Source organism: Triturus cristatus, chromosome 11 (genome assembly GCF_964204655.1).
Source record: "Triturus cristatus chromosome 11, aTriCri1.1, whole genome shotgun sequence".
NCBI lineage: Eukaryota > Metazoa > Chordata > Amphibia > Caudata > Salamandridae > Triturus > Triturus cristatus.
Window position 1 is genome coordinate 6,469,506 of NC_140594.1, and position 25,792 is coordinate 6,495,297.

General features: G+C 51.4%; 1 protein-coding gene across 1 annotated transcript in view; it reads left to right on the plus strand.

Annotated features, from left to right (window-relative positions):
• The window catches only part of TMEM132B (transmembrane protein 132B), a 900,530-nt gene that overhangs the window by 773,666 nt on the left and 101,072 nt on the right, over positions 1–25,792 (plus strand). The window contains exon 6 of the mRNA XM_085633641.1: positions 19,222–19,427. Coding sequence (XP_085489767.1) covers positions 19,222–19,427 — 206 coding nt within the window. The remainder of the gene's footprint in view (positions 1–19,221; positions 19,428–25,792) is intronic.

Consider the following 25,792-nt stretch of genomic DNA (forward strand, 5'->3'; position numbering starts at 1 on the left):
TCCCCGAGGTGTCCTAGGTGCGCGGCCCAGTGGTCGCTGAAGACTGCAATGTCGTCGAGGTAGGCCGCGCTGAAGGCTTCTAGTCCGGCCAGGACCTTGTTCACTAGCCTCTGAAAGGTCGCTGGGGCGTTCTTCATACCGAAGGGCATTACCCGAAAGTGGTAATGCCCATCGGGGGTGGAAAAGGCGGATCGTTCCTGGGCGCCGGGAGTGAGCTTGATCTGCCAGTACCCAGCGGTGAGATCAAAGGTGCTTAGGTAGCGGGCGGCCCCTAAGCGATCGATCAGCTCGTCTGCTCGTGGCAAGGGGTGGGCATCGGTCTTGGTGACTGCGTTCAGGCCCCGGTAGTCGACACAAAATCTGAGTTCCGGGGCAGTGCCGGGGGCGTGCAGGACCCGGAGGGGGTTCCTCGGGGACTCCATGTCGACCAGGTACGTGACGGGACTCTTCCTCTCAACTACCTTGAAGGGCCCGGTCCACTTGTCCTGCAGGGCGCAGGGGTCCACGGGTGACATGACCCAGACTTGCTGGCCTGGCTCGAACTCGATGGTTGAGGCATTTTCGTCATACCAGCGTTTCATGTCTTCTTGGCTGGCTTCTGCCAGGGCCCGGAACTTCCGAGTCTGGTTCCGCAGGGTCAGGAGGTACCGGTAGACGTCGGGAGGGGCATCTTGGACTTGCGCCTCCCAGCCCTCCTTGACCAGGCTGAGGGGCCCTCGGACGGGGTGCCCATACAATAGTTCGAAGGGGCTGAAGCCCAGGGATTTCTGTGGTACCTCCCGATAGGCGAACAGGAGGCAGGGCAGCAGGACATCCCATCTCCTCCTCAGGGGCTCTTCCAGGCCCTTGATCATCCCCTTCAGGGTTCTGTTGAACCGCTCGACCAGTCCGTTCCCCTGGGGGTGGTAAGGGGTGGTGAACTTATAGGTGACCCCACATTGTTGCCAGAGGGATCTCATGTACTTTGAAATGAAGTTCGTACCCCTGTCACTCACCACTTCTCGGGGGAACCCCACCCGGGAGAAGATGCCCATCAGGGCCCGGCCCACCACTGGAGCTGTCACGGTGCGGAGTGGGATGGCCTCGGGGTATCGGGTGGCGTGGTCGACCAGTACCAGGATGAAGCGGTGCCCCAGGGCGGTTCGGGGGTCGAGGGGCCCCACGATGTCGATCCCCACTCGTTCGAACGGGGTGTGGACGGCTGGAAATGGTTGTAGGGGGGCTTTCACTCGACCCCCAGTCTTCCCGCTAGCCTGGCAGGTCGGGCAGGACCGGCAGTGATGGTCCACGTCTCTTCTCATTCGGGGCCAATAGAAATGGGTCACTAGGCGGCTGTAAGTTTTGTCCCACCCGAGGTGTCCGGCGAGGGGCACGTCATGCGCCAGGTTCAGGAGGAACTCTCGAAATCGGAGGGGGACCACAAACACCCGGCCGGACCCTAGTTCGGCGACTTTCTGCTCGCTATACAATAAGTCATTGTCCCAATAGACCCAGTGGGTTCCCGTGGGGTCCCCCCCGGCCTGGGCGGCCGCTTGCTGTCGGGCCCCCTCGAGGGACGGGCAGGCCTTCTGCTCTTGCTGGAATTGTTTGCGGGTGGGGCCCCCGTCGTGGCGCCACTGGGCCAGCTCGGGGATCTCGCTGAGGGAGGCGGCCTCGTCGGGAGAAAGTTCGGATGGCCCGGCCTCCTCGTCAGGTTCCTCCGTGCCGGAGGAGGGTGGTAGTTCGGGGCCCGTCGGCTTGTCGGGGGCCGTGGCAGCGGCTGGTTGGGCGGTCATGGACCGGGTGGTGGCGCAGGCCCACTCGGGCAGTCATAGCATCCCCAGATGCTCTCGGCGTTCCACCTGGGCCCAGGGGGAGCTCTCTAGGTCGCCAAGACGCCTATGGGCACACGTGCGCTTTATACATTTTTAATCAGATCAAAATCAAATCAAATTCCCCAGGAGGCAGTCCACTGGGGCGTCGTCGCGGACAGTTACTTTTAGGGTGCCGGACACTCCTCCCCACTCGAAGGGGATCCTGGCCATCCGGCACATGCTCTCGGTGTTATCCGCGGTCCGGACAGGGCATAGGACATGTGGCAGGATTTGTTCGGGGGTCACCAGGTGGCAGCGGACAGCGGTCACACTGGCCCCAGTGTCCCGGAGGGCTTCGGCCCGTCGTCCATTGATGGTGACCCACTGCTGGTACTTCTGGATGTTGCTTGGGATGGCAGCTCGGGGCACCATTTCTCGGGAGCCCAGGCATACAAGCGACATGGCAGCTGGTTCCCACTCGGGGGACCCGCCGTCGTGGTTTTCCTCCTCGTCTTCTCCCTCCCCCAGGGCTGCGGCGGCTATTTGCCGGGGAGGGGGCCCAGCGGTCCCGTTCCGTCGGTTCACGGGGCAGGCCGGGTCGCTCGCATAGTGGCCGGTCTGCTGGCAGCTGAAGCAGGTCACTGTCGGTCGTGGTCCAGGCCGTGCGATAGGGGTCCCCCTTCGGCCCAGGGTCGGGGACGTGTGGTTGGTGGCTTGGCCTCGTGGCGGGCTTCTGGGCGGCCCGGCCGGGAATTCTCGACCGCGGTGGGATCCCCCTCCTCCGCCTCGCTGGCGGAGAGGTCCCGTGGTACTCCGTTGGTAGTCCCCAACGGGGTTCCGGGGGACCCGGGTGTTGACCCATCGGTCTGCTTCGGCGGCGAGCTTCCGGGGCTCGGTCAGTTTACTGTCCAGGAGGTGTTGCCTTAGTTCAACAAAGCAGTTGTTGGCGAGGTGCTCCCAGACAATGAGGTCGAACAGTTCATTGTATGAGGTGACCTTGCTCCCTTTTATCCATCCTTCAAAGGCTCGGCTGAAGAAGTCCACGTATTCGACCCACGTGGTACCGGGGAGCTTCTTGCAGTCCCGGAAGCGCTGCCGGTACATCTCGGCTGATAGTCCGTAGCGTGTGAGTAGGGCTTCTTTCATGTGGTCGTATGATGTCATCACCGCGTCGGGGAGTTGCAGCAGGGTATCCCGGCCCTCGCTGAGGAACCTCCCCCATAGGCCGGCACCCCAATCCTTCCGGGGTACCCGATGGGAGGTCATGGCTACCTCATATGCTCGGAACCATTGCTGGATGTCGTCATTTTTATAGTACTCCTTGACGACATCCTTGGGGATATGAACCTTTGGCTCGGTCAGTGGCAGAGCGTCCCGGGCTCCGGGGGTGCTGGTCTCCCCCGTTTTAGATTTTAGTTCAAGTTCCTTGAGGCTCCTCTCGTGCTCGAGGGTTAGCCGTCTCTCCTCTAGTTCCCGATGCCGTTTCTTTTCCTCGATTTCCTCTTGCAGCCGTAGTTGCTCCAAGGCTATTTTCTTCTCCGCCAGTAGGAGCTCACCGTCCAGCCGGAGTCGGGCGAGGTCCATTTCGTGTGTCCGGACCCTCTCCCGTTCTCGCATTTCTTCGTGGGAAAGGCTGGTTTCTGGGACGTTTCGCCCCCCATCTGTCGGGGTTGGGGTCGGCAGGTTTCCGTCCCGGGCCGAGGTCCCTTCGGCTCGGGGTGGAGTGGTCTCGGGTTCTGCCCAGGCTTTCAGGGCTTCCTGCATTTCTTCCTTGGTGCCCAATCCTGTGGTTGGGATCCCTTTGTCCTTGCAGAATTGTTTCAGTTCCTTGTGGGTGTATTCTTCCAACCTTTCCGGCTGGAAGGCTGCGGCCACGGTTGCCTCTTGGCCGTCCATGGTTCCCTTTTCTTTCCGTCTGGTTAGGTAGTGGGTGCGTTACTTGCCTGTACGATTGCGTCTGGCTCGGATCCCGTCCCTGGCCACCAAATGTTGGAGGGAGGACCACCGGGGAGTCGGGGAGACTATTCCGGGGCACCTTCCTACCGCAAAGTTATAGCCGAGCGCCGCTGAGAAGCCCCCTCGGGGATGTCTTTCTCCTATGATCGTACCAGGCCCAGTAATACCACCACACAGGACTCAATATCAGTTGCTTGATTTGGTTCTTTATCAGCAGTAGTACGTTCAATATTTACAGTGGGATCGAGGGATCCAGTAAGAGTCTCAATGTCTTTTAGAGGGATAGGGTAGCGGGACAGTCTTAGTACCAACCAGGTACGGGAGGGCTCTGCGCCAGACCTTGAGTGCTGGTCTCAGAGTGGCTCGGACGTGGGGAGCCGCGACGGCGTCTGCAGGGCTCGGGTGGTAGTTCCGCTTGGGTCGAGCCGCGACACAGTCAGCAGGGCTCCGGTGGTAGGTCCGCTTCGGTCAAGCCGCGACGAGGTCAGCTGGGCTCTGATGGTAAGGTTCAACAAGGTCGGGCCGCGACAGCGTCAGCAGGGCCCCAAAGGTTCGTGTAGGTCTTTAAGCACGGTGGAGCCGCGACGTCGTCAGCAGGGCTCAGAGTGTGGGTTCAGGATGAGTCTTCTTCCGCATGGTCAGCCGCGATCCGATCAGCAGGGCTCTTGACTCCAGGATACAACTGTTGTCCTGTTGTCGGGTTGCCCCAGATATAGGACTGGAGCCCTTTGATGTCCGGACCCTGGCGCCCGGAGGGGGCGGAGAGGCCGGGTAGGGAGCGGCCAGACGCCCAGCAGGAGAGGCGCCAGGCCCCAGAGAGCTGTGAGGCGATCGTACCTAGGTGTGGAAGGACGGTTGGGGGTCCCATCGATACTGCCCTCTGCCGGGAGTGGGAAGGGTTCACGTGGTATTCCCCGGGCCAGGGGTTGGCACCTCGATGTCGGGCCTCGCTGGGACAGAGGCCGGGTGGAGCGGGGTCACGTAGGTGGTCACGTGGAGTGACGTATAATCCAAAATGGAGGAGCCCCGAGGTGGATGGGACCTCGTGCGGCTTAGCGAGGGGGAACGGGACCACGCCACGAGGCCGGCTCCAACAACCATCTAATCCTGAGAGTGGCCTTGTCACATGGGCCTTGCAGCCGTGGTCCAGCTCTGCATAACCCATGGGATGGTGCCCCTTCCCCTGGGCCTCGCAGCGATCAACCAAGGATGGACGGTCCAGCCGAGGAAGAGCCTATCAAGGGACTCGCAGAACTGAAACATGGCTGAGAGGCAAATGGAGAGCGGCAATTAGCATGGCAAAGGTGCCATGGGCCCTGTTGCATAGGAAAAGTGTTCCCTGTCCCTGTCCACAAGCTACCATAATTTGGGTACATTGAGCACGTAATTGACCTGGGGCCTGGTGCCACTGCACCAGCTTTACTGCTGATGGTTATGCCCCTCATGTAAACACATTCACATGGCCGTGGTCTAGCTCTGTGAGGCCTAGTGGAGAGGAGCTCTATTTCCTGAGTCTTGCAGCCATGGTGCAGCGCTGCGAGCCCCAGGTGAGGGGTTCCCCATGATCCCTCAGCCTCACAGCTATGGTGTAGCACTGTGGGGCCCAAGGGGGAGGGCCCCACTCCCCTGTACCTTGCAGCCATGGTCTGGTGCTTCAGGCCAAGGTTAGGGGTACCACTCCCCTTGGTCCTTGGTGTCATCATTATGAACCACAGTTGTAAGTCGTTGAGACGTGAAGTCCTTGCGTCAAGATGTGTGGGTCAGTGTTGAGGGTCATCGAAGATGAGCTGCAATGTGAAATCCTGTCACGTCATCAAAGAAGCCACCGGTGCTTGTGAGGACTTGCCTGAGATGCGTTGGCATACAGAATGAGCTGCGTTGTCCTGGACTGCATTACGTTGAGATGCGCAGAGATGCAGCGATGTTAAAGAAGCCTGTTATGTTCCTTTGACTTGAACATGGGCCCAGCTGACTGACACTTGGAGATTTCTTGGAGTTTTATGTCCACACTGGCAGACTGAATTCAGCAGGGCAGCTCACAGCAGCAGAAGAGTCCTGATGCAGCACCAGCAGGCCTTGGGCAGCAAAGAAGTCCTTGGTCAGCAAGCAGGTCAGCAGGGAAGACTTCACAGATGTGCAGTCCTTCTTTCTGGTAGAGTCCACAGGTCCAGAAGTGATCTGAAGAGTTGAGTCTGAGGGTCCACTATTTATACCTGGTGCCCACTTTGAAGTGGGAGAAGATTCTAGAGTCCTTCCCCTACAGAGGTGTCTGGAATTTCCTGTCTCCCTGTCCGGCCCCAGCTTGTCTGGAGGAACAAAAGACTAGTGTGAAACTTTGTGAGTGTGCGGAGGCAGAGCCTTTGCGATGTGCAAGTGTGGTGGGTGACAGCTGCTCCCTTTCATCCTGACAGAGATGGCCCATCCTAGCAACGCTATTCTCCCTATGTCTCACGGTCAGGGAGCAATCCACGAAGATCAACTACCAGCTACACCTGATCATGTGACCCAGGATACATGCAGCACGCACCAAATGGTTGGGATAAGAAAAAGCCAAGTTTCTAAAAGTGGTATTTTCAGAATTGTGGCTTAAAATCCAACTTTACCATTTAAGATGGTTTTAAATAACAATTCTTGACATTCCTACCTGCTTCCAATTGAAAGTTATCACTTTTTAAAAATGTAATAAGGTAACACAATGTTCTCCTATGGGAGAGGTAGACCTTGAAGTAGTGAAAAACAAATGTAAGAGTTTTTCACTACCCGGACATGAAGAAGTTCAAAGCACATGTCCAGATTTTTAAATGGACTGTACCCTGTCCTAGGGGCTGTTTAGGGATGTCCCTAGGAGTAATTGATATATATTAAAAAGGAAGGTTTATGCCTTGCAAAAGGTATATTTTGCCACATCACACTGGCAGTTAAAGCAACACACACAGGCTGCAATGGCAGTTCTGAGACATTTTTAAAGGGCTACTTAAGTGGGTGGCACACTAAGTGCTGTAGGCTCCCTAGTAGCGTTTAATTTAAAGGCCCTGGGTACATGTGGTACCACTTTACTAGAGACTTACAAGTAAATTGAATGTGCCAATTTGGTGTGGGCCCATTTTACCTTGTTTAAGGTAGAGAGCATAAGCACTTTAGCACTGGTTAACAGTGGTATAGTGTGCAGAGTCATAAGGCCAACAAAAACAAATTCTGCAAAAGATTTGGCGGAAGACCACCCTACGGCCGACACTTCTAACACTTATATTACCAGAATTGAAACAGTCCCAATTCTAATTATTCCCAACTAAACCATTCATGTTATTAGTTCATCTGAAAAAAACTGACAAGCATCGGCAAAGTCAAGAGATGTGTCTTGTTGTCGGGATCTGTTTCCTTAATTACACACTTTGTTTGAAAGGATTCCTAGTTGGGTTTCTTTGGCCATGACTCTTTTAGATACCCTTCACCGTTTTCATCTCAGTTAAAGCGTTGTTGGTAATTACACCAGTAACGGGGCATTTTTTGCTCTGGAGAGTGGACAAACTGTTGCTTTAAGAGTTGGACTCTGCACATGCAATTATTAAATGGGAGTTACAGAGAATCAGGAATACAACACCCAGTTCCTCCAAAACTTCCTCCTTCATCCCAGCAGTTTTACAAAGAAGTTTTGCCTGCTTCCATGTAGACAAAATCCTTGATAGGATGAACACGTGTCCACAGATTTACTTCGGATCTAACAATTCCGATGAGGCTGGTAACCCCCATTACCTGCCCTATCAGAATTACCTCCCAACATGTAATCAGCCCCAATGAGGTAAAGACAGTGCCAAAAACCCCATAATGCGACAAGTTGTTGGATAACGCTCACTGTCTCTTCCTTTTTGAACTAATGTGGTTTCCACTCTGTCACAAGAAGTCTACCTCTCAATAACTCAAAAGGTGTCTTTCCTGTTATGATATGTGGTGTAGTGTGATATGCCCATAATCATATTCTTGAAGCATTCTTTATGGGAAGTCTTCCATGAAGTGCAAATTAGATGGTTTATTTTGTTAAATGGTTTACGCGCTCTACTTGCCCATTGTTTTGTGTGTGGTAAAGTGATGCCTTAGTGTGAGTGATCTCATGGACTTTGAAAACGTGTTATATTAGTGGAAATACACAGAGTTTGGTTGTCACAGAGGACATTTGGGAAAATCTCTCCTTGTAAATATTTGTTTCAAGATTCTAACACTTCATGTTATGTGGGGTTCTCTATGACCTTTAAATCAATCTATTTACTGTAACAGAGTTCTATGACAACTGCATAACACTGTAAATTGTACATTGGATATATCATATTTACTCCTGTTTTATGCCAGGGTCTTTCTGATAAGTTTATGAGTGTAAATTGTCTTGCCCGCACTTTGAGAATTTTGTCACCACAAACATGACAATCACAAATATATATCTCAATCACTCGGGCCGCATTCCAATCCATCGTTTTTCACCGACCATGCCACCTCGGGTTGCACACAGCCATTTGCAAATCAGACTTGACCCTGCTCCTATGGGAACAGTCCTGCCCGAACTGCCAGGTCAGGTCTCCCTGAACTGGAACACAATCAATCCAGGACCGACTTCCTCTTATTAATGCCCATCAGCCAGGTATTGCTTGATTCCATTGGTCCAGTTAGCACAGGGCCCGTGCCTGGGCTGCTTGTGTTTGGATTCAGGGAGCACCTGGCTTGGCAGTTGGGGCTGGGCAGTTCCCATGAGGCGCTGGGTCAAGACTGATTTGCATATATCTTGGTCCAAACACAGGTGGCATGGTGTGCAAAATAAAGATGGATTGGGGTGCGCCCAAGTAATTACCAGTGGCTGAGATTAATTCAAAAATTCATCCATTACTTTTTTGTATCCTCAGTGTGACACCCTAAGTGGGATGGGCATGCCCAGATTAGGCTCTCGTGCACACAGTGCTACTGGAAACAAGCGGTGCCTGGCTGATGAGCCTGATAAGGGCGAAACCGGTTCAGGGTTGTTTGTGTTCTGGTCCAGGAAGTACCTCGCCTGGCAGTCTGGGTAGGATTGATCCCATTGAAGCAGGGTCAGGACTGGGTCCAAACTAAGGGGGCATCATATCGATTCACTGGGATTTAACACAGAGTAATTAGTAAAGACCAAGTTCAACGTAAGCATTCCATCCATCACTTTTTTGTATACCTGGCTCAGGTGCACCAGCAGGGCGGTGTGTATTTGAGAGCAAGAGTAGAAGGCGGTACATCGAGTTCGAAGTGAGATGCACTGGCAGAGCTGTGTGTGTGTATGTGTGTCCCAGGGCAGTAGTTGCAGGGTTTGTCGTGGCACAGAGTTGAGGTGCACTGTCAGAGTTGTCTGTGCCTTGTTGCAGAAGTATCAGCATTTGTTCTAGGAGGGTTGAGGTGCACGGTTTGCTTCGTGAGGGAGGGACAGGAGTTGTCAGGACTGAGGACATGAACCGAGCTGTACGTGAGTGAGTGATTGACAGGAATAAGGGGTGCTCTAGGTGGGGATGAATGCGCATCGGCAAAACTGCGCTTGGATACTAGTCTTGACGCACAGGTTTTATGTACTGCCGGTCACAAAAGAGGTGCATTGACACAACTGTGTGTATTGGGGAGCAGGTGTGATGGGGGGGACATTAGGAAACAACTGAGGTTCACCGACAGAGCTGTGTGTGAGCCTCAGCACATGGATAGCAGGTGGAGCTGCAGGGCAGCACAGGCATGCACTCACAAAGCTGTGAGTGAGCCTCACCGCATGGATAGCAGGTGGAGCTGCAGGGCAGCACAGAGATGCACTCACAGAGCTGTGAGTGAGCCTCAGCACATGGATAGCAGGTGGAGCTGCAGGGCAGCACAGGCATGCACTCACAGAGCTGTGAGTGAGCCTCAGTGCATGGATAGCAGGTGGAGCTGCAGGGCAGCACAGAGATGCACTCACAGAGCTGTGAGTGAGCCTCAGCGCATGGATAGCAGGTGGAGATGCAGGGCAGCACAGAGATGCACTCACAGAGCTGTGAGTGAGCCTCAGCGCATGGATAGCAGGTGGAGCTGCAGAGCAGCACAGAGATGCACTCACAGAGCTGTGAGTGAGCCTCAGCGCATGGATAGCAGGTGGAGCTGCAGGGCAGCACAGGGATGCACTCACAGAGCTGTGAGTGAGCCTCAGCGCATGGATAGCAGGTGGAGCTGCAGGGCAACACAGAGATGCACTCACAGAGCTGTGAGTGAGCCTCAGTGCATGGGTAGCAGGTGGAGCTGTAGGGCAGGACAGGGATGCACTCACAGAGCTGTGAGTGAGCCTCAGCGCATGGATAGCAGGTAGAGCTGCAGGGCAGCACAGGCATGCACTCACAGAGCTGTGAGTGAGCCTCAGCCCATGGATAGCAGGTAGAGCTGCAGGGCAGCACAGGCATGCACTCACAGAGCTGTGAGTTAGCCTCAGCCCATGGATAGCAGGTAGAGCTGCAGGGCAGCACAGAGATGCACTCACAGAGCTGTGAGTGAGCCTCAGCGCATGGATAGCAGGTGGAGCTGCAGAGCAGCACAGAGATGCACTCACAGAGCTGTGAGTGAGCCTCAGCGCATGGATAGCAGGTGGAGCTGCAGGGCAGCACAGGGATGCACTCACAGAGCTGTGAGTGAGCCTCAGCGCATGGATAGCAGGTGGAGCTGCAGGGCAGCACAGAGATGCACTCACAGAGCTGTGAGTGAGCCTCAGTGCATGGGTAGCAGGTGGAGCTGTAGGGCAGGACAGGGATGCACTCACAGAGCTGTGAGTGAGCCTCAGCGCATGGATAGCAGGTAGAGCTGCAGGGCAGCACAGATGTGCACTCACAGAGCTGTGAGTGAGCCTCAGCCCATGGATAGCAGGTAGAGCTGCAGGGCAGCACAGGCATGCACTCACAGAGCTGTGAGTGAGCCTCAGCGCATGGATAGCAGGTGGATCTGCAGGGCAGCACAGAGATGCACTCACAGAGATGTGATTGAGCCTCAGCACATGGGTAGCAGGTGGAGCTGCAGGGCAGCACATGCATGCACTCACAGAGTTGTGAGTGAGCCTCAGCACATGGGTAGCAGGTGGAGCTGCAGGGCAGCACAGAGATGCACTCACAGAGCTGTGAGTGAGCCTCAGCGCATGGATAGCAGGTGGAGCTGCAGGGCAGCACAGGCATGCACTCACAGAGCTGTGAGTGAGCCTCAGCGCATGGATAGCAGGTGGATCTGCAGGGCAGCACAGAGATGCACTCACAGAGTTGTGCTTGAGCCTCAGCACATGGGTAGCAGGTGGAGCTGCAGGGCAGCACATGCATGCACTCACAGAGTTGTGAGTGAGCCTCAGCACATGGGTAGCAGGTGGAGCTGCAGGGCAGCACATGCATGCACTCACAGAGTTGTGAGTGAGCCTCAGCACATGGATAGCGGGGAACAACCTTTACAACGCAACTTTTACAACGCACTACCTTTACAACGCATTTTTTACAACACATAATCCATTACAACGCATGACATTACAACGCATGACACTACAACGCATTTTTAAAAACTACCTTTACAACGCATTCCATTACAACGCATACTACCATTACAACGCATACCATTACAACGCATAATATTACACTACACTATCCAACACTTACCCTACAGTTGCACCCCCTGGAGTTAGAATAGTAATTTTTACCCCTATACTATCCAACACTTACCCTACTGTTGCACCCCCTGGAGTTAGAATAGTAATTTTTACCCCTATTCTATCCAACACTTACCCTACTGTTGCACCCCCTGGAGTTAGAATAGTAATTTTTACCCCTATACTATCCAACACTTACCCTACTGTTGCACCCCCTGGAGTTAGAATAGTAATTTTTACCCCTATACTATCCAACACTTACCCTACTGTTGCACCCCCTGGAGTTAGAATAGTAATTTTTACCCCTATACTATCCAACACTTACCCTACTGTTGCACCCCCTGGAGTTAGAATAGTAATTTTTACCCCTATACTATCCAACACTTACCCTACTGTTGCACCCCCTGGAGTTAGAATAGTAATTTTTACCCCTATACTATCCAACACTTACCCTACTGATGCACCCCCTGGAGTTAGAATAGTAATTTTTACCCCTATACTATCCAACACTTACCCCACTGTTGCACCCCCTGGAGTTAGAATAGTAATTTTTACCCCTATACTATCCAACACTTACCCTACTGTTGCACCCCCTGGAGTTAGAATAGTAATTTTTACCCCTATACTATCCAACACTTACCCTACTGTTGCACCCCCTGGAGTTAAAAAAGTAACTTTTACCCCTATACTATCTAATACTTACCTTAAATGCAATTTAATATTATGCGTTGTAATGGTATGCGTTGTAAAGGTAGTATGCGTTGTAATGGAAATGCGTTGTAAAGGTAGTTTTTAAAAATGCGTTGTAGTGTCATGCGTTGTAATGTCATGCGTTGTAATGGATTATGCGTTGTAAAAAATGCGTTGTAAGTGCATGCGTTGTAAAAGTGTGCGTTGTAACGTCATACATCCTGGATAGCAGGTGGAGCTGCAGGGCAGCACAGAGATGCACTCACAGAGCTGTGAGTGAGCCTCAGCACATGGATATCAGGTGGGGCTGCAGGGCAGCACAGGCATGCACTCACAGAGCTGTGTGTGAGCCTCAGCGCATGGATAGCAGGTGGAGCTGCAGGGCAGCACATGCATGCACTCACAGAGCTGTGAGTGAGCCTCAGCGCATGGATAGCAGGTGGAGCTGCAGCACAGAGATACACTCACAGAGCTGTGTGTGAGCCTCAACGCATGGATATCAGGAGGAGCTGCAGGGCAGCACAGAGATGCACTCACAGAGCTGTGAGTGAGCCTCAGTGCATGGGTAGCAGGTGGAGCTGTAGGGCAGGACAGGGATGCACTCACAGAGCTGTGAGTGAGCCTCAGCGCATGGATAGCAGGTGGAGCTGCAGGGCAGCACAGATGTGCACTCACAGAGCTGTGAGTGAGCCTCAGCCCATGGATAGCAGGTAGAGCTGCACGGCAGCACAGGCATGCACTCACAGAGCTGTGAGTGAGCCTCAGCGCATGGATAGCAGGTGGAGATGCAGGGCAGCACAGGGATGCACTCACAGAGCTGTGAGTGAGCCTCAGCCCATGGATAGCAGGTAGAGCTGCAGGGCAGCACAGAGATGCACTCACAGAGCTGTGAGTGAGCCTCAGCGCATGGATAGCAGGTGGAGCTGCAGAGCAGCACAGAGATGCACTCACAGAGTTGTGAGTGAGCCTCAGCACATGGGTAGCAGGTGGAGCTGCAGGGCAGCACATGCATGCACTCACAGAGTTGTGAGTGAGCCTCAGTACATGGATAGCAGGTAGAGCTGCGGGGCAGCACAGAGATGCACTCACAGAGCTGTGAGTGAGCCTCAGCCCATGGATAGCAGGTGGAGCTGCAGGGCAGCACAGGCATGCACTCATAGAGCTGTGAGTGAGCCTCAGCGCATGGATAGCAGGTGGAGCTGCAGGGCAGCACAGGCATGCACTCACAGAGCTGTGTGTGAGCCTCAGCGCATGGATAGCAGGTGGAGCTGCAGGGCAGCACATGCATGCACTCACAGAGCTGTGAGTGAGCCTCAGCGCATGGATAGCAGGTGGATCTGCAGGGCAGCACAGAGATGCACTCACAGAGCTGTGAGTGAGCCTCAGCGCATGGATAGCAGGTGGAGCTTCAGGGCAGCACAGAGATGCACTTACAGAGCTGTGAGTGAGCCTCAGCACATGGGTAGCAGGTGGAGCTGCAGGACAGCACAGAGATGCACTCACAGAGCTGTGAGTGAGCCTCAGTGCATGGATAGCAGGTGGAGTTGCAGGGCATCACAGAGATGCACTCACAGAGCTGTGTGTGAACCTCAGTGCATGGATAGCAGGTGGAGCTGCAGGGCAGCACAGAGATGCACTCACAGAGCTGTGAGTGAGCCTCAGCGTATGGGTAGCAGGTGGCGCTGCAGGGCAGCACAGGCATGCACTCACAGAGCTGTGAGTGAGCCTCAGCGCATGGAAAGCAGGTGGAGCGGCAGGGCAGCACAGGGATGCACTCACAGAGCTGTGAGTGAGTTTCTCTGCGGAGATACAAGTGCAGCCATGGCTGGCACACAGACAAAGTGCTGCAGACTGACCATAAGAATGAGTGCCTTATTCACCTCACCCTCTTCACCTAGAACAACTCTGGGGAGCCAGGTTGCCTCTTACTGCCCTCCTGCTGGGATCCAGTCAAATGTCTCCCCTGTTTGACTCTTGCCTCCACTTCCTAGTTCTGCCCCATGTTTCTTCGGTCCTCCCTCTTCCTGTCATCACATGTCCTTCTCTTTTCACCTCTTTACTCTTTTATTATCCCTCCTTCACTCATCTTCTCTTCTATTCTCACCCTTTCCCCTTTCCCCTAACCTTACCAGCTCCCTTACTTTCTGCTCCAGTATCCCCACCCCTTTGTTTCTGTCTATCCCCCTCTCTGTCTCACTCTCTCTCTCTTTCATCCTTCCCTCCATCTCCTTTGTCCCTTCACTCCAGTCTACTCCTCTCCTATATCCCTTCTGCCCCTTCACTTTCCCTTCCATTCTCCTCTGCAACCCCATTGCACCTCATGTCTTCTTTGCCCTCTGGCTACACCTTCTTCCCAAACTTCACTTTCTCTGTTCTAGAACAGTTTCCTTTTCCTTACTCCTCTCTCTCTGCCATCCACTCGTCCTTTCTGCTCTTTCGTTTCCTCCTCCCCCTTCTGCACTCACTCACAATCTCCCCCCTTCTCCCTCACCCACTTCTCAACCATCTTTCTCCCCTTCTGCTTTCACTCTTCCCTCCCTTCTTCCCACTTCCTGCTCTCACGTCTGATCTTTCCCCTACCTTCACCTTACCACTCTCCCCATCTCCTCGCATTGTTTCCCTCACCCGTCCACTCTGATCCGACCACTCTCCCTTCTGCCTCCTTCCCTCCACCTGTCTTCCTACACATGTTATCTCGCTCAGCAACTGCTGCCGTCCCTTCTTGGTCACTCTTCTCTCCCTCTTCCTCCTCACCCCTCTGTCCAACACTCTTTCTTTCTGCTCCCACTCCTTCACTCTCGCTTTTTCACCTCCACTCTTCCTCTGTATGTGCCCTCGTCTGCTGTCTTTTCTGCCTCTTTCAGTTCACTCCTGCACACACCTTTGCTTCCACCCCATATGGTCCCATTCCTTCCATTAAGCTCCCCACTCTCCCACTCCCTGCTCACCCTTCTCCCTGCCACTGCCTCCTTCCTTCTGCTCCCACTCCTCCTGTCTCTCCTCATTTTCCACTCTCCCTGCCTGCTTTCCTTCTCCGTGCCCAAACCCCTCATGCGCAGGGAAGCTTGCTTCAGCCCCAGCAGCGTTGCTGGGGCTGGAGAGCAGGCACAGGCGCCCCGCCTGCCTGGGAGCGCAGAGTCCCAGCGCTCAGGCCAATCCTGACACTGCTTTCATGCACCTCATGCGCAGTGAAGCGCTCTCCAGCCCCAGCAGCGTTGCTGCGGCCGCAGGGAGCAGGCACAGGCTCCCAGTCTGCCTGGGAGCGCAAAGTCACAGCGTTCAGGCCAATCATGACACGGCTTTCCTGCAGCGTCATGATTGGCCGCAGTGCAGTCTGGGAGCCTGTCCCGGAAGCAGGAAGAGGGGATGGAGCAGATGGCGGAGGCAGCAGCGATCAGGTACGTTTTAAATTTTTTTCTTGTCGCCCTAGTAACAGCCCCCCAAGCTCCCTCGTCTGACTCACTCCGCCACTTTGGCAGGGAAAGGGCCATGACTGATACTGCACATAGAGTTGCAGGGCTATCTCAGACTTTCTACATCTTTCTTCAAGACTGAGGGCCTGGTTAAGATATTGCTGAATGGCATGCTCCATCACAACGGTGATGGATATTCTGTCCTCCGAGATATATAAATCCCATTATAGCTTATGGGATTTATATTTCAGCAGGCAGTATATCCGTCACCGTGGTCATGGAGCAACCCATGTAAATCTGGCCCTGAGTTACAGGGCAATCTCAAACTGTGTAGATCCTTCTTCAAGACTGAGTTACAGGGCAATCTCAGACTTAGTAGATCCTTCTTCAAGACTTACAGGTAGGCCTGGGTGGAGTTTTTGGAGTTTTGCTACGCAGAAGTGACAAAAAAACTTTGCAGCACCCCACGGAGTTTCACAAGCGGCAGAGTGAGGTAAGTCCCGCTACTCACGCTAATTTTTAGCGCTGTGTGTTTGTCCTACCCTGTCAAATCAGTTTGAAAGGTACCCTGTGCAGTGCAAGTGGAAGCAGCTTGTTTCTGCTGCTCAAGTAGCTATTCTACTCAAGTGGCAGCTTCCTCAATGCGAGCGATAGCGACCTGCCGCAACCACCCGCATTGATAGATCCTGCCGGGAGTTGGTCTAGTGTAGGATTTTCATCGCTTCCCACTTTAATGCTGGCGATCCACAAGAGAGAAACAATTCCCCCACACACAAATTTTCAGAACTCTGCTGTCTACATAGAGGGTGGAGTGGGAACAACTCCGCGGGTGGAGCTGAGTTTACCACCCAGGCCTAGTTGCAGGGCAATCTGAGACTTTATAGAGCTTTCTTCAAGACTGAGCTACTGGGCAATCTCAGACTTTCTGGATCATGATGTCACAAAAAAATGAAGGACTTTCAGTATACCCTTGTGGAATCCTACATCAAACAAGAACTTTATTTTGAAATTGAAATGCAAATAAGTACTGACTTTTTTTGTGGAGAAAAATGGAAATGAACACACTACCTTGTGCAGACAAGTAAACCACAACATCTCGAGATCTTGGATTTAGAAAAAAACAATAACTAAACCAACCAATAATTACACAAAGCTTTTTTCAAAACCAAAATCATATTTCAGAATAGTACATCAAAAGAACAGTGATCAGACCATCAATTGACCCAAAATCACCATCACATAACCAAGCACTTCACATCTAGCATAACAATCCATCTCTCAACTGAACATTAGAAACACACCAAACACACTCACAAATTGCCAGAATCATTCCACCCTATTCATACTCGCACGGGAACAGCACTGCAAGTCAAGGTACTCTACAAAATTCACAGGATAATCCACTCTATAAAATCCACTATCACTATGATCTGGTCAAAAAGAGATGGGTCCTCCTATCAACCATCCTCTGCTACCAAAATCTGTGAGAGACCAAAGGGTACCCAAAATCCCACAAATGTACACACCCAAAATCTACCTCAATAAATGCTCTCACAATTCACTGGATCGGAGATGGTGTTAACCATTAATTTCATGAGGTAATGTATCTTCGTGTTAAGGCACCTCCCATACATCAAAAGTCAGGTATGCAATTAATTAATTAATTAATTGGAATTGATTACGTTAAATGACTCACGCTAGATCATTGAAAAGTTAAGGGGTTTTATTACAGAATTAAAAAATAAACAATACAGAATCAATGCCATTAAGCCTTCAGATGCAGAATTATATAGAGAATGTAAATAATCTGAAAACATTCAAAGTCACAATGGGCAGCAAAATCAGGAAATAGTTGGGCCTCATTCCCAAGAGAATAATAACATATGGCCTAGTGAACATTTAATAGAAAAACACATTTCTACACACCATAGAAATCTGTTTCAAACGCAGTTGAACTGCATCAGTCTATACATGTGAATTCAAGCGTGAAATTGCATTTAACTGATTGCTAACAATGCACAATACATATATCCATATAACTCTGTTACACCTGTCAGCCTTATATTTCAGAGAGATAATAAGCTCTCCTCCTTTTTGTGAGGGAGCTAACGATCTCTTAGTTTCTAACCTCAGAGAGAGAGTGACCATCCATCATCCTCCTATGGCAGAGAGTGCCAACCTGCCATCTTTGTATGCTAGAGAATGACAGCCTGCCAGCCTCTTTTGCCAGAGAATGACTATCTGTCAACCTCTTATACTATCCAGTGAAAATCCAAAAGCCTCTTTGCCAGAGGAATATTTGTAAGTCTATTTGCCAGAGCACCATCAATCGTCATTTGTCAGTCTCTTACGCCAGAAGGTTAACACCTGTCAGTCTCTTATGTGAGTAAGTTACCACTTGTCAGCCTCTTATGCCTGATCAACCACCTCTCATCCTCTTATGTGAGAGAGTAACAACCTGTCAGCGTCTTACAACAGTCAGTGACCACCTGTCAGCCTCTTATGTGAAAGTGTGACCTCCTGTCAGCCTCTTATGCCTGATCAACCACCTGTCAGCCTCTTATGCCGAACAGCCATCTGTCAGTCTCTTATGTGAGAGGGTGACCACCTGTCAGCCTCTTATGTGAGAGAGTGACAACCTGTCAGCATCTTACAACAGTCAGTGACCACCTGTCAGCCTCTTATGTGAGAGAGGGACAACCTGTCAGCAGTGACCACCTGTCAGCCTCTTATGTGAAAGTGTGACCACCTGTCAGCCTCTTATGTGAAAGTGTGACCACCTGTCAGCCTCTTATGCCTGATCAACCCCCTGTCAGCCTCTTATGTGAAAGTGTGACCACCTGTCAGCCTCTTATGTGAAAGTGTGACCACCTGTCAGCCTCTTATGCCTGGTCAACCACCTGTCAGACTCTTATGTGAGAGGGTGACCACCTGTCAGCCACTTATGCCAGTGAGTGACCACGTTGTCATCGTCTTGTGCCTGAGAGCAATCATCCATCAGCCTCGTATGCCAGTGAGTGATCATCTATCAGCCTCTTATGCCTGAGAGTGATCATCTGTCAGCCTCTTATGCCAGTAAGTAATAATCTTATTTACTTTCATGCCAGAGATTGACCACCTGTAAGCTTCTTCTGCCAGAATGTGACCACATGTCAACTTCGTATACAAGCAAAGTGAACACCTGTCAGCCTCCTACACCAGTGAGTGACCATTTGTCAGACTCTTAAGCCAGAGTGACCACCTGCCAGTTTCTTATTCCAAAAAGAGTGACCATCTGTCAGCCTCTAATGCCAGAGAGTGACCACCTGCAGCCTTTTATGCCACAGAGTGATCACCTTCCAGCCTCTTATGCTAGAGAGTGACCACGTGCCAGCCTCTTATAACAGAGAGTAACCACCTGTCAGCCCCTTATGACAGAGAGTGACCACCTGTCAGCCCAGTATGCAAGAGAGTGACCACCTGTTAGACTCCTATAACAGAGAGTGACCACCTGTCAGCTTCCTATGCCAGAGAGTGACCACCTGCCTGCCTCTTATGCCGCCACTTATGCCAGAGAGAGACCACCTGCCGCGTCTTATGCCAGAGAGTGACCACCTTTCATACCTGATGTTCCAGGATTCATTCCTCTCTGTACTGCTCTACCCACACCGAGTTGACAAGTACAGATAGCAAGCTATGCTTTTTGTGCCTATAGCTATTCCTGTCCTTCACTCACTTGTGCTCTGTTTTCCAGGTCACTGAAGAGTGTGATGCCATATTTGTTAATGGCAAAGAAATGAAAAGCAAAGAGGACGCCGTCGTGAACTTCACTTACCAGCACTTCACGGCCCAGTTGGAGATGGTCGTCTGGGTGCCTCGACTACCCTTGCAGCTGGAGATTTCCGACACCGAGCTGAGCCAGGTGAAAGGCTGGAGGATTCCCACGGCCCCCAACAAAAGGTATCACAGCTCCCAGAAGCACCTTTAGGCACTATGACAGCTTCAGAATCTTGGGGTGCCCTTTGGAGACCCGGATGTGTTCCATTAGTCAGTATGCACATTCCTGCAGGGCCGGGGAAAGAAGTAGGGCCCGGTTCACAAAAGTAAACAGAATCCTTACGACTAAGGGCATTTAGGATTAGGATCAGTAAAGTTAGGATTTTGTCTCAGTTAAACTCAAGTTTTGGTCTTAAGTTTAACTTAAGTTTAACAGACAAAACCCTAACTTTACTACTCCTATATACCCTTTGTGAATACCGAAAGTCGTAAAGTTAGGATTTTGTCTCAGATTACTTTTGTGAATCCGGCCTGTAGTCTTTCAGGACAGTGGGGCATCAGTTGTTCTCTTTCAGGACAGTGGGGGATTAGATATAGCCTTTCAGGACAGGGGGACATTAGATGTAGTCTTTGAAGAAAGGGGGCACCAGATATAACCTTTCAGGACAGGGGCATCAGATGTAGTCTTTCAGGACAGGGGTCAGATGTAGTCTTTCAGGGCAGGGGGGGTCAGATGTAGTCTTTCATGACAGGGGGGGTCAGATGTAGTCTTTCAGGACATGGGTCAGATGTAGTCTTTCAGGGCAGGGGGGGTCAGATGTAGTCTTTCATGACGGGGGGGCAGATGTAGTCTTTCAGGGCAGGGGGGGTCAGATGTAGTCTTTCAGGACAGGGGTCAGATGTAGTCTTTCAGGACAGGGGTCAGATGTAGTCTTTCATGACACGGGGGGTCAGATGTAGTCTTTCAGGACATGGGTCAGATGTAGTCTTTCAGGACAGGGGCATCAGATGTAGTCTTTCAGGACAGGGGTCAGATGTAGTCTTTCAGGGCAGGGGGGGTCAGATGTAGTCTTTCATGACAGGGGGGGTCAGATGTAGTCTTTCAGGACATGGGTCAGATGTAGTCTTTCAGGGCAGGGGGGGGTCAGATGTAGTCTTTCAGGACAGGGGTCAGATGTAGCCTTTCAGGGCAGGGGGGGTCATATGTAGTCTTTCATGACAGGGGGGCACATGTAGTCTTTCATGACGGGGGTCAGATGTAATCTTTCGGGGTAGGAGGGTCAGATTTATGCTTCGGGGAGGGGGTCAGATGTGTTCACGTGTGTGTAATTCAACACAAGGCTACCCCAGCAGTTCATACAGGAAGCGCGGGGGGGATTAAATAAAATGAAACGCTTGGTTCTGGAAACACATTTCAAGGACAGTCATTAAGTGGACACTTACAGCCAAGTTCTCATCCTCCAGGGACACATTCACACAGATGATAAGCACGTGTTAGAAGACATGGTATTGAGGGAGAACACACTTGCTGAAAGGATGGGCCATTGGCCTTAAACAAGCATTGAAAAAACAAGCAGAGATGCTTAGCAGCATGGCTAAAGAGAAAAAAAACTGTTGTGACGTGGCTGCGGCAGCCACGTCACGTTTCGTAGGCAAGGTCATGAATCTCCATGCGCGCGCATGCCTACAAAATGATGCAGGTGCTTTTTTTTAATTTACTGATCCGAGATGGATGGGTAAAAAATAAGTAGCACAAAAGTGTTTTCCTTTTTTATTGGATGGGCGAAAAAACATGGAGGGCGGGAAGTAAGACCGAGGCTGCAGGTGCAGGAAGCAGCACAGAAAGGGGGGGGGGGGCCTGAGGTAAGGGGAGAAGCAACTTAGAATGCAGGGTGGTGAGGGAGAAGCAGAAGATGAGAGAGAACAACATTGGGTTGAGGGAAGGGTGTGGGCGAGAGTAGCACAGGTGTGGGTGGGGTGAAGGAAGCACAGGAGGAAGACACCTGGAAAACACATGCCCTCTGGTGGACTGCTTGAGCAAGAAGAAAACAGTAGTTCTCACAAATTGAGCAAAGAAGGAACACAAATGAAGGGCCTATGCTCCAGGGAAGGGAGTGGCAGAAGATGGACATGGCGATCCATCGAATAAGAAGCAAGAGCCAAAATAATGCCATGCAATGGGCGGGCTTTAAGGTCACTGTAATACTTGGTAAGCGGACAATAGGTGTTCTGCAGCCAGACAGCTATGTAGGCGTCACCTAAAAAGGATGAAAAGCATCTAGTGGGAAAATGGTGAACACTCATGGAAGGACGAGGCACACCGAGAAGTGTGCACTTACAGAGAGGAGTGCGGTCTAACAAGAATAAAAGAGGGGCGTATTAGGGCTCACAAGATGTCACACAACACCGCAAAAAGAACGGAATACATCTACTTGCTTACCCGGTTCCTGAGATACTGTCTTCAATGATATGAAGTGACCACTCAGGGTCTATTCACAATTTACAAACGCACAAATTTGAAGTCAGAAATATCAAAATATCTTCTAGAAATGCATAGGTGCCCTTGTGTACCCTATAGGAAACATACATATGTACCAAATGTCATGGGTGGGCCACAGAAATGGTAAATGTTGTACCCGTGCCACTCAAAAATTAAAAATCCATAATGAAGCCAGCATCCCTCTGAATCAATAAATCACCATCAGTAGAGGGCGGGGTCACCGCCATGGACACAGTGCTCCTGCGGTGTCGGCCATGGTCAGTATGGTACAAGTTCATAAGCTCTTCACTTCCGGCTTTGCCAGTTCTTGGAGGATGGTGAGCATCTCATGTGTTGGGTCTCCAGGTTGCATTTACTCTGGTTTTTGTTGTCGCTTCGGTATCCGCTCCTGAGTAGAGGCCTCCATGTATGTTCAGCCTTACTACTCATCCTTCTTGCTTCGGCCCCTCTCTGTTCCACAAGCTGATGACGGACGCCTTCCTGGGGTCTCTTCTCTCTCTGTTCCACAAGCTGATGGCGGACTCCTTCCTGGGGTCTCTTCTCTCTCTGTTCCACAAGCTGGTGACGGACTCCTTCCTGGGGGTCTCTTCTCTCTCTGTTCCACAAGCTGATGATGGACTCCTTCCTGGGGGTCTCTTCTCTCTCTGTTCCACAAGCTGATGACGGACTCCTTCCTGGGGGTCTCTCCTCTCTCTGTTCCACAAGCTGATGACGGACTCCTTCCTGGGGTCTCTTCTCTCTGTGTTCCACAAGCTGATGACGGACTCCTTCCTGGGGGTCTCTTCTTTCTCTGTTCCACAAGCTGATGACGGACTCCTTCCTGGGGTCTCTTCTCTCTCTGTTCCACAAGCTGGTGACGGACTCCTTCCTGGGGGTCTCTTCTCTCTCTGTTCCACAAGCTGATGATGGACTCCTTCCTGGGGGTCTCTTCTCTCTCTGTTCCACAAGCTGATGACGGACTCCTTCCTGGGGTCTCTCCTCTCTCTGTTCCACAAGCTGATGGCGGACTCCTTCCTGGGGTCTCTTCTCTCTCTGTTCCACAAGCTGATGGCGGACTCCTTCCTGGGGGTCTCTTCTCTCTCTGTTCCACAAGCTGATGATAGACTCCTTCCTGGGGGTCTCTTCTCTCTCTGTTCCACAAGCTGATGACGGACTCCTTCCTGGGGGTCTCTCCTCTCTCTGTTCCACAAGCTGATGGCGGACTCCTTCCTGGGGTCTCTTCTCTCTCTGTTCCACAAGCTGATGGCGGACTCCTTCCTGGGGGTCTCTTCTCTCAAACAGTGAGATCTTTCTGGTCAAGTCCTAGATATCTTGTAACAGAGGTTACAGTTAGAGTCTGTGGATCAGGTTCGAATGATGGCCACATGTTTACGGCTTCGTAAAGTTTGCTGCGATCCTCTATCCAGGGCTAGGATTTGGACTCGGCAAGGTGTTGGACAAGACTAGCGCTTCATTTGTGAAACAAGAAGTGCTGAGGACTTAAGTGGTGCTCAGAAGCGTGCGGTCAGCGCTATTGAAGGTGGTGCCGATACCGAGGCTGCGTAGTATTGATTCCAAATCATGCCCTGTTAATTCACCACTGGACCCCCCCCTGACTCTTTAGCTCACTTTTACAGGTTTTTTTCATCCCTCCTCACTCTCTTCATCACTGTTTCAGTCTTTTTATTCCTCACCTTCGTCTTTTGTGTTTTTCTCGCTTGCTCTGGATCAAAGTCGTGAGGGAAAATAAGTGCTGGTCCCCAAAAATCATATCTGGTCCCCAAAGATGATCGTCGGGGGGCCCCACCTGCAACCACCAGATCCAGTTAAGCACTGGAGAAGACTGGTACATGATTGGGGGCTTGTAGGGTGATTAATGAATGATTCAACCGTGTTTGAAGCTGCCACTCACCACCAAGGATTCACTTTCGAGGGAATATCAGTCATAGAGTGAACCAGATGTGTGATTGCTCCCTGTAGTCCCAAGGCATGCATCCTTTCCGCCAGTTCTCCAGGAGGTTTTTATTTGGTCTGTCTGCTCACAGATTACAGATGATGGGAGATCTTACTTTATACCTTTAGTGAAGATAGCTGCTAGCACCCAGCGGTCATGCTTTGAAGTAAAATAGGCTATATTTATTTGCATCTGCCTGTAGGACACTGAGGGGCCTATTTACTAGCCCCTATTGCCACCACAACGTTATTTTATTGTGACACTCTGATGGCGATAGGAGCTTTGCCTTATATACAAGGCAGCGTTCAGCCACTTAACGTGGCTTAAAGCTGCCTTGTAAATAAGGCCCCCTTAAGGCCCCCTTTCACGCTGCAATTAGCGTGAAAGAGGTGGGCAATGAGTGTTGCAGTAGGCGTTCCGCTGCAACATCCATTCATTTTGACGCTGCCCCCTATTTACAAGGGTGGCATAAATAGGAGGCAGCGCCAAAATTAGGACCAAGGAAAAACTGGTCTTAAACTGCTGCAACGAGGAGAAATGCTTTATTGTGCACACGCATAGAAACAGCAAAACGCCAATGATTGTTTATGTGCGGGTAGGTCCCCCTTCCTGCGCAAAAACAATCATTTAAAAAAATAAATGCTGTTTTGCAACTTCTATGTGTGATGCATTAAGCAGCACATATAGAAGTTACAAAACGGCATTTCAAGATTCTTTATGTGCAGGAAGAAGGACCTTCCTGCACATAAACAATCTTCCCCTCAACATAGGCACCCTTGCACTATGGTGGAAGGATGTCTGCGTTGGCGCTAGGCAGCTAAACTTAGCACCAGCGCAGGGCTGCACCATATTCCAGTAAATATGGTACAGCCCTGCGTTTCTAAAGTGAAGAAGGGTGTTTGTTAGCCTTCTTGGCTTAGCGACACGCTATCCCACTTTTTTGTAAATATGCCCCTGTGTGTCCATGTGATGGAAGACCCTCTGTTTGTAGAAGCATGACATTGGGTAGGAGCGGTGTTAACTCCTGTTTTATTGCAAAGCTGCATACTGCTGTACTGTGGCATTCGATTGTCATGTTCCAGACACGTGACATGCGGCTAGAAACCCTTGTGTACTACGCATTTAGTGCAGCTTTGAGTTGGTCCATCTTTTGCCTTAGGTGTGCTTGTTGTATCACTGCAGCAAGGGTGGTGCCTTTAAGAAAAAGCATGTGAGGCCCGAGTTGTGACATGGGACTCAGACACCAACAGTACAGTTCAGAATTCAGGGTCCAGAAAAGGCAGAAGAGCGGAGACAGGTGAAATGTCCTCCTGTTCCTGTTCCTTCTGTCCAGTGGACATCAGAGATCATTGATGACTCGTACGGTGAGGATATTCAGCCTCTGATGTATATGGTCCTCAGTATATCGGCCCTGTCGATAGATGATCGATGTTGTGGCATGTAGAGTCCAGTGCAAGAAATGAGAGCGCCTTCAGAGTGAGTTTGGGCTGCCTCAGTGTAGGAAAGTGCCTCTTTTTGACATGGTTAGTCCCCACTTTTTGTCTGATGTCAGATGTCCCTGCTAACCAGACTCCCAGTGTCAGATCTCTTTCCCTAAAACTGTCCCACGATGGGAACAACTTCTGTGTCCCCTGTAAGCCCTCATGAATGGCATTTCGGGTACCAAGGGCGTGGGGGCAGAAGGAGGCCCTCTAGGCACCCCTCACCTGAACCAGGCAGTGCTGCTATCGCAGACTGCGTGTCCATGTGCAGGACCTGGCACCCAGCCCTAAGTGTCATGCCACCCTCACACTGATTCAGATATAGGTAAGCCACCCCTACTGCAGCCCTATAGCCTTAAGGCAGGGTGTACTATATCCTATGTGAGGGCCTATCATCATGAGCAGATAGGTCCCTACACTATCCAGTCCATTCTGGGTGTTGTATGTGAACAGGAAAGCCATAACGTGTACATGGGCCGACTCGGCAGTTTGGGGTTTTCACCCTTCATCTGTTTTAGCCATAAGAGGGGCTTATGGTCTGTCTGATCAAGGAGGGACCAAATAAGTATGGTCTCAACTTCTACAGAGCCCAAACCACAGCAAAGGCCTCCCTCTCAATGGCTGACCAACGTTT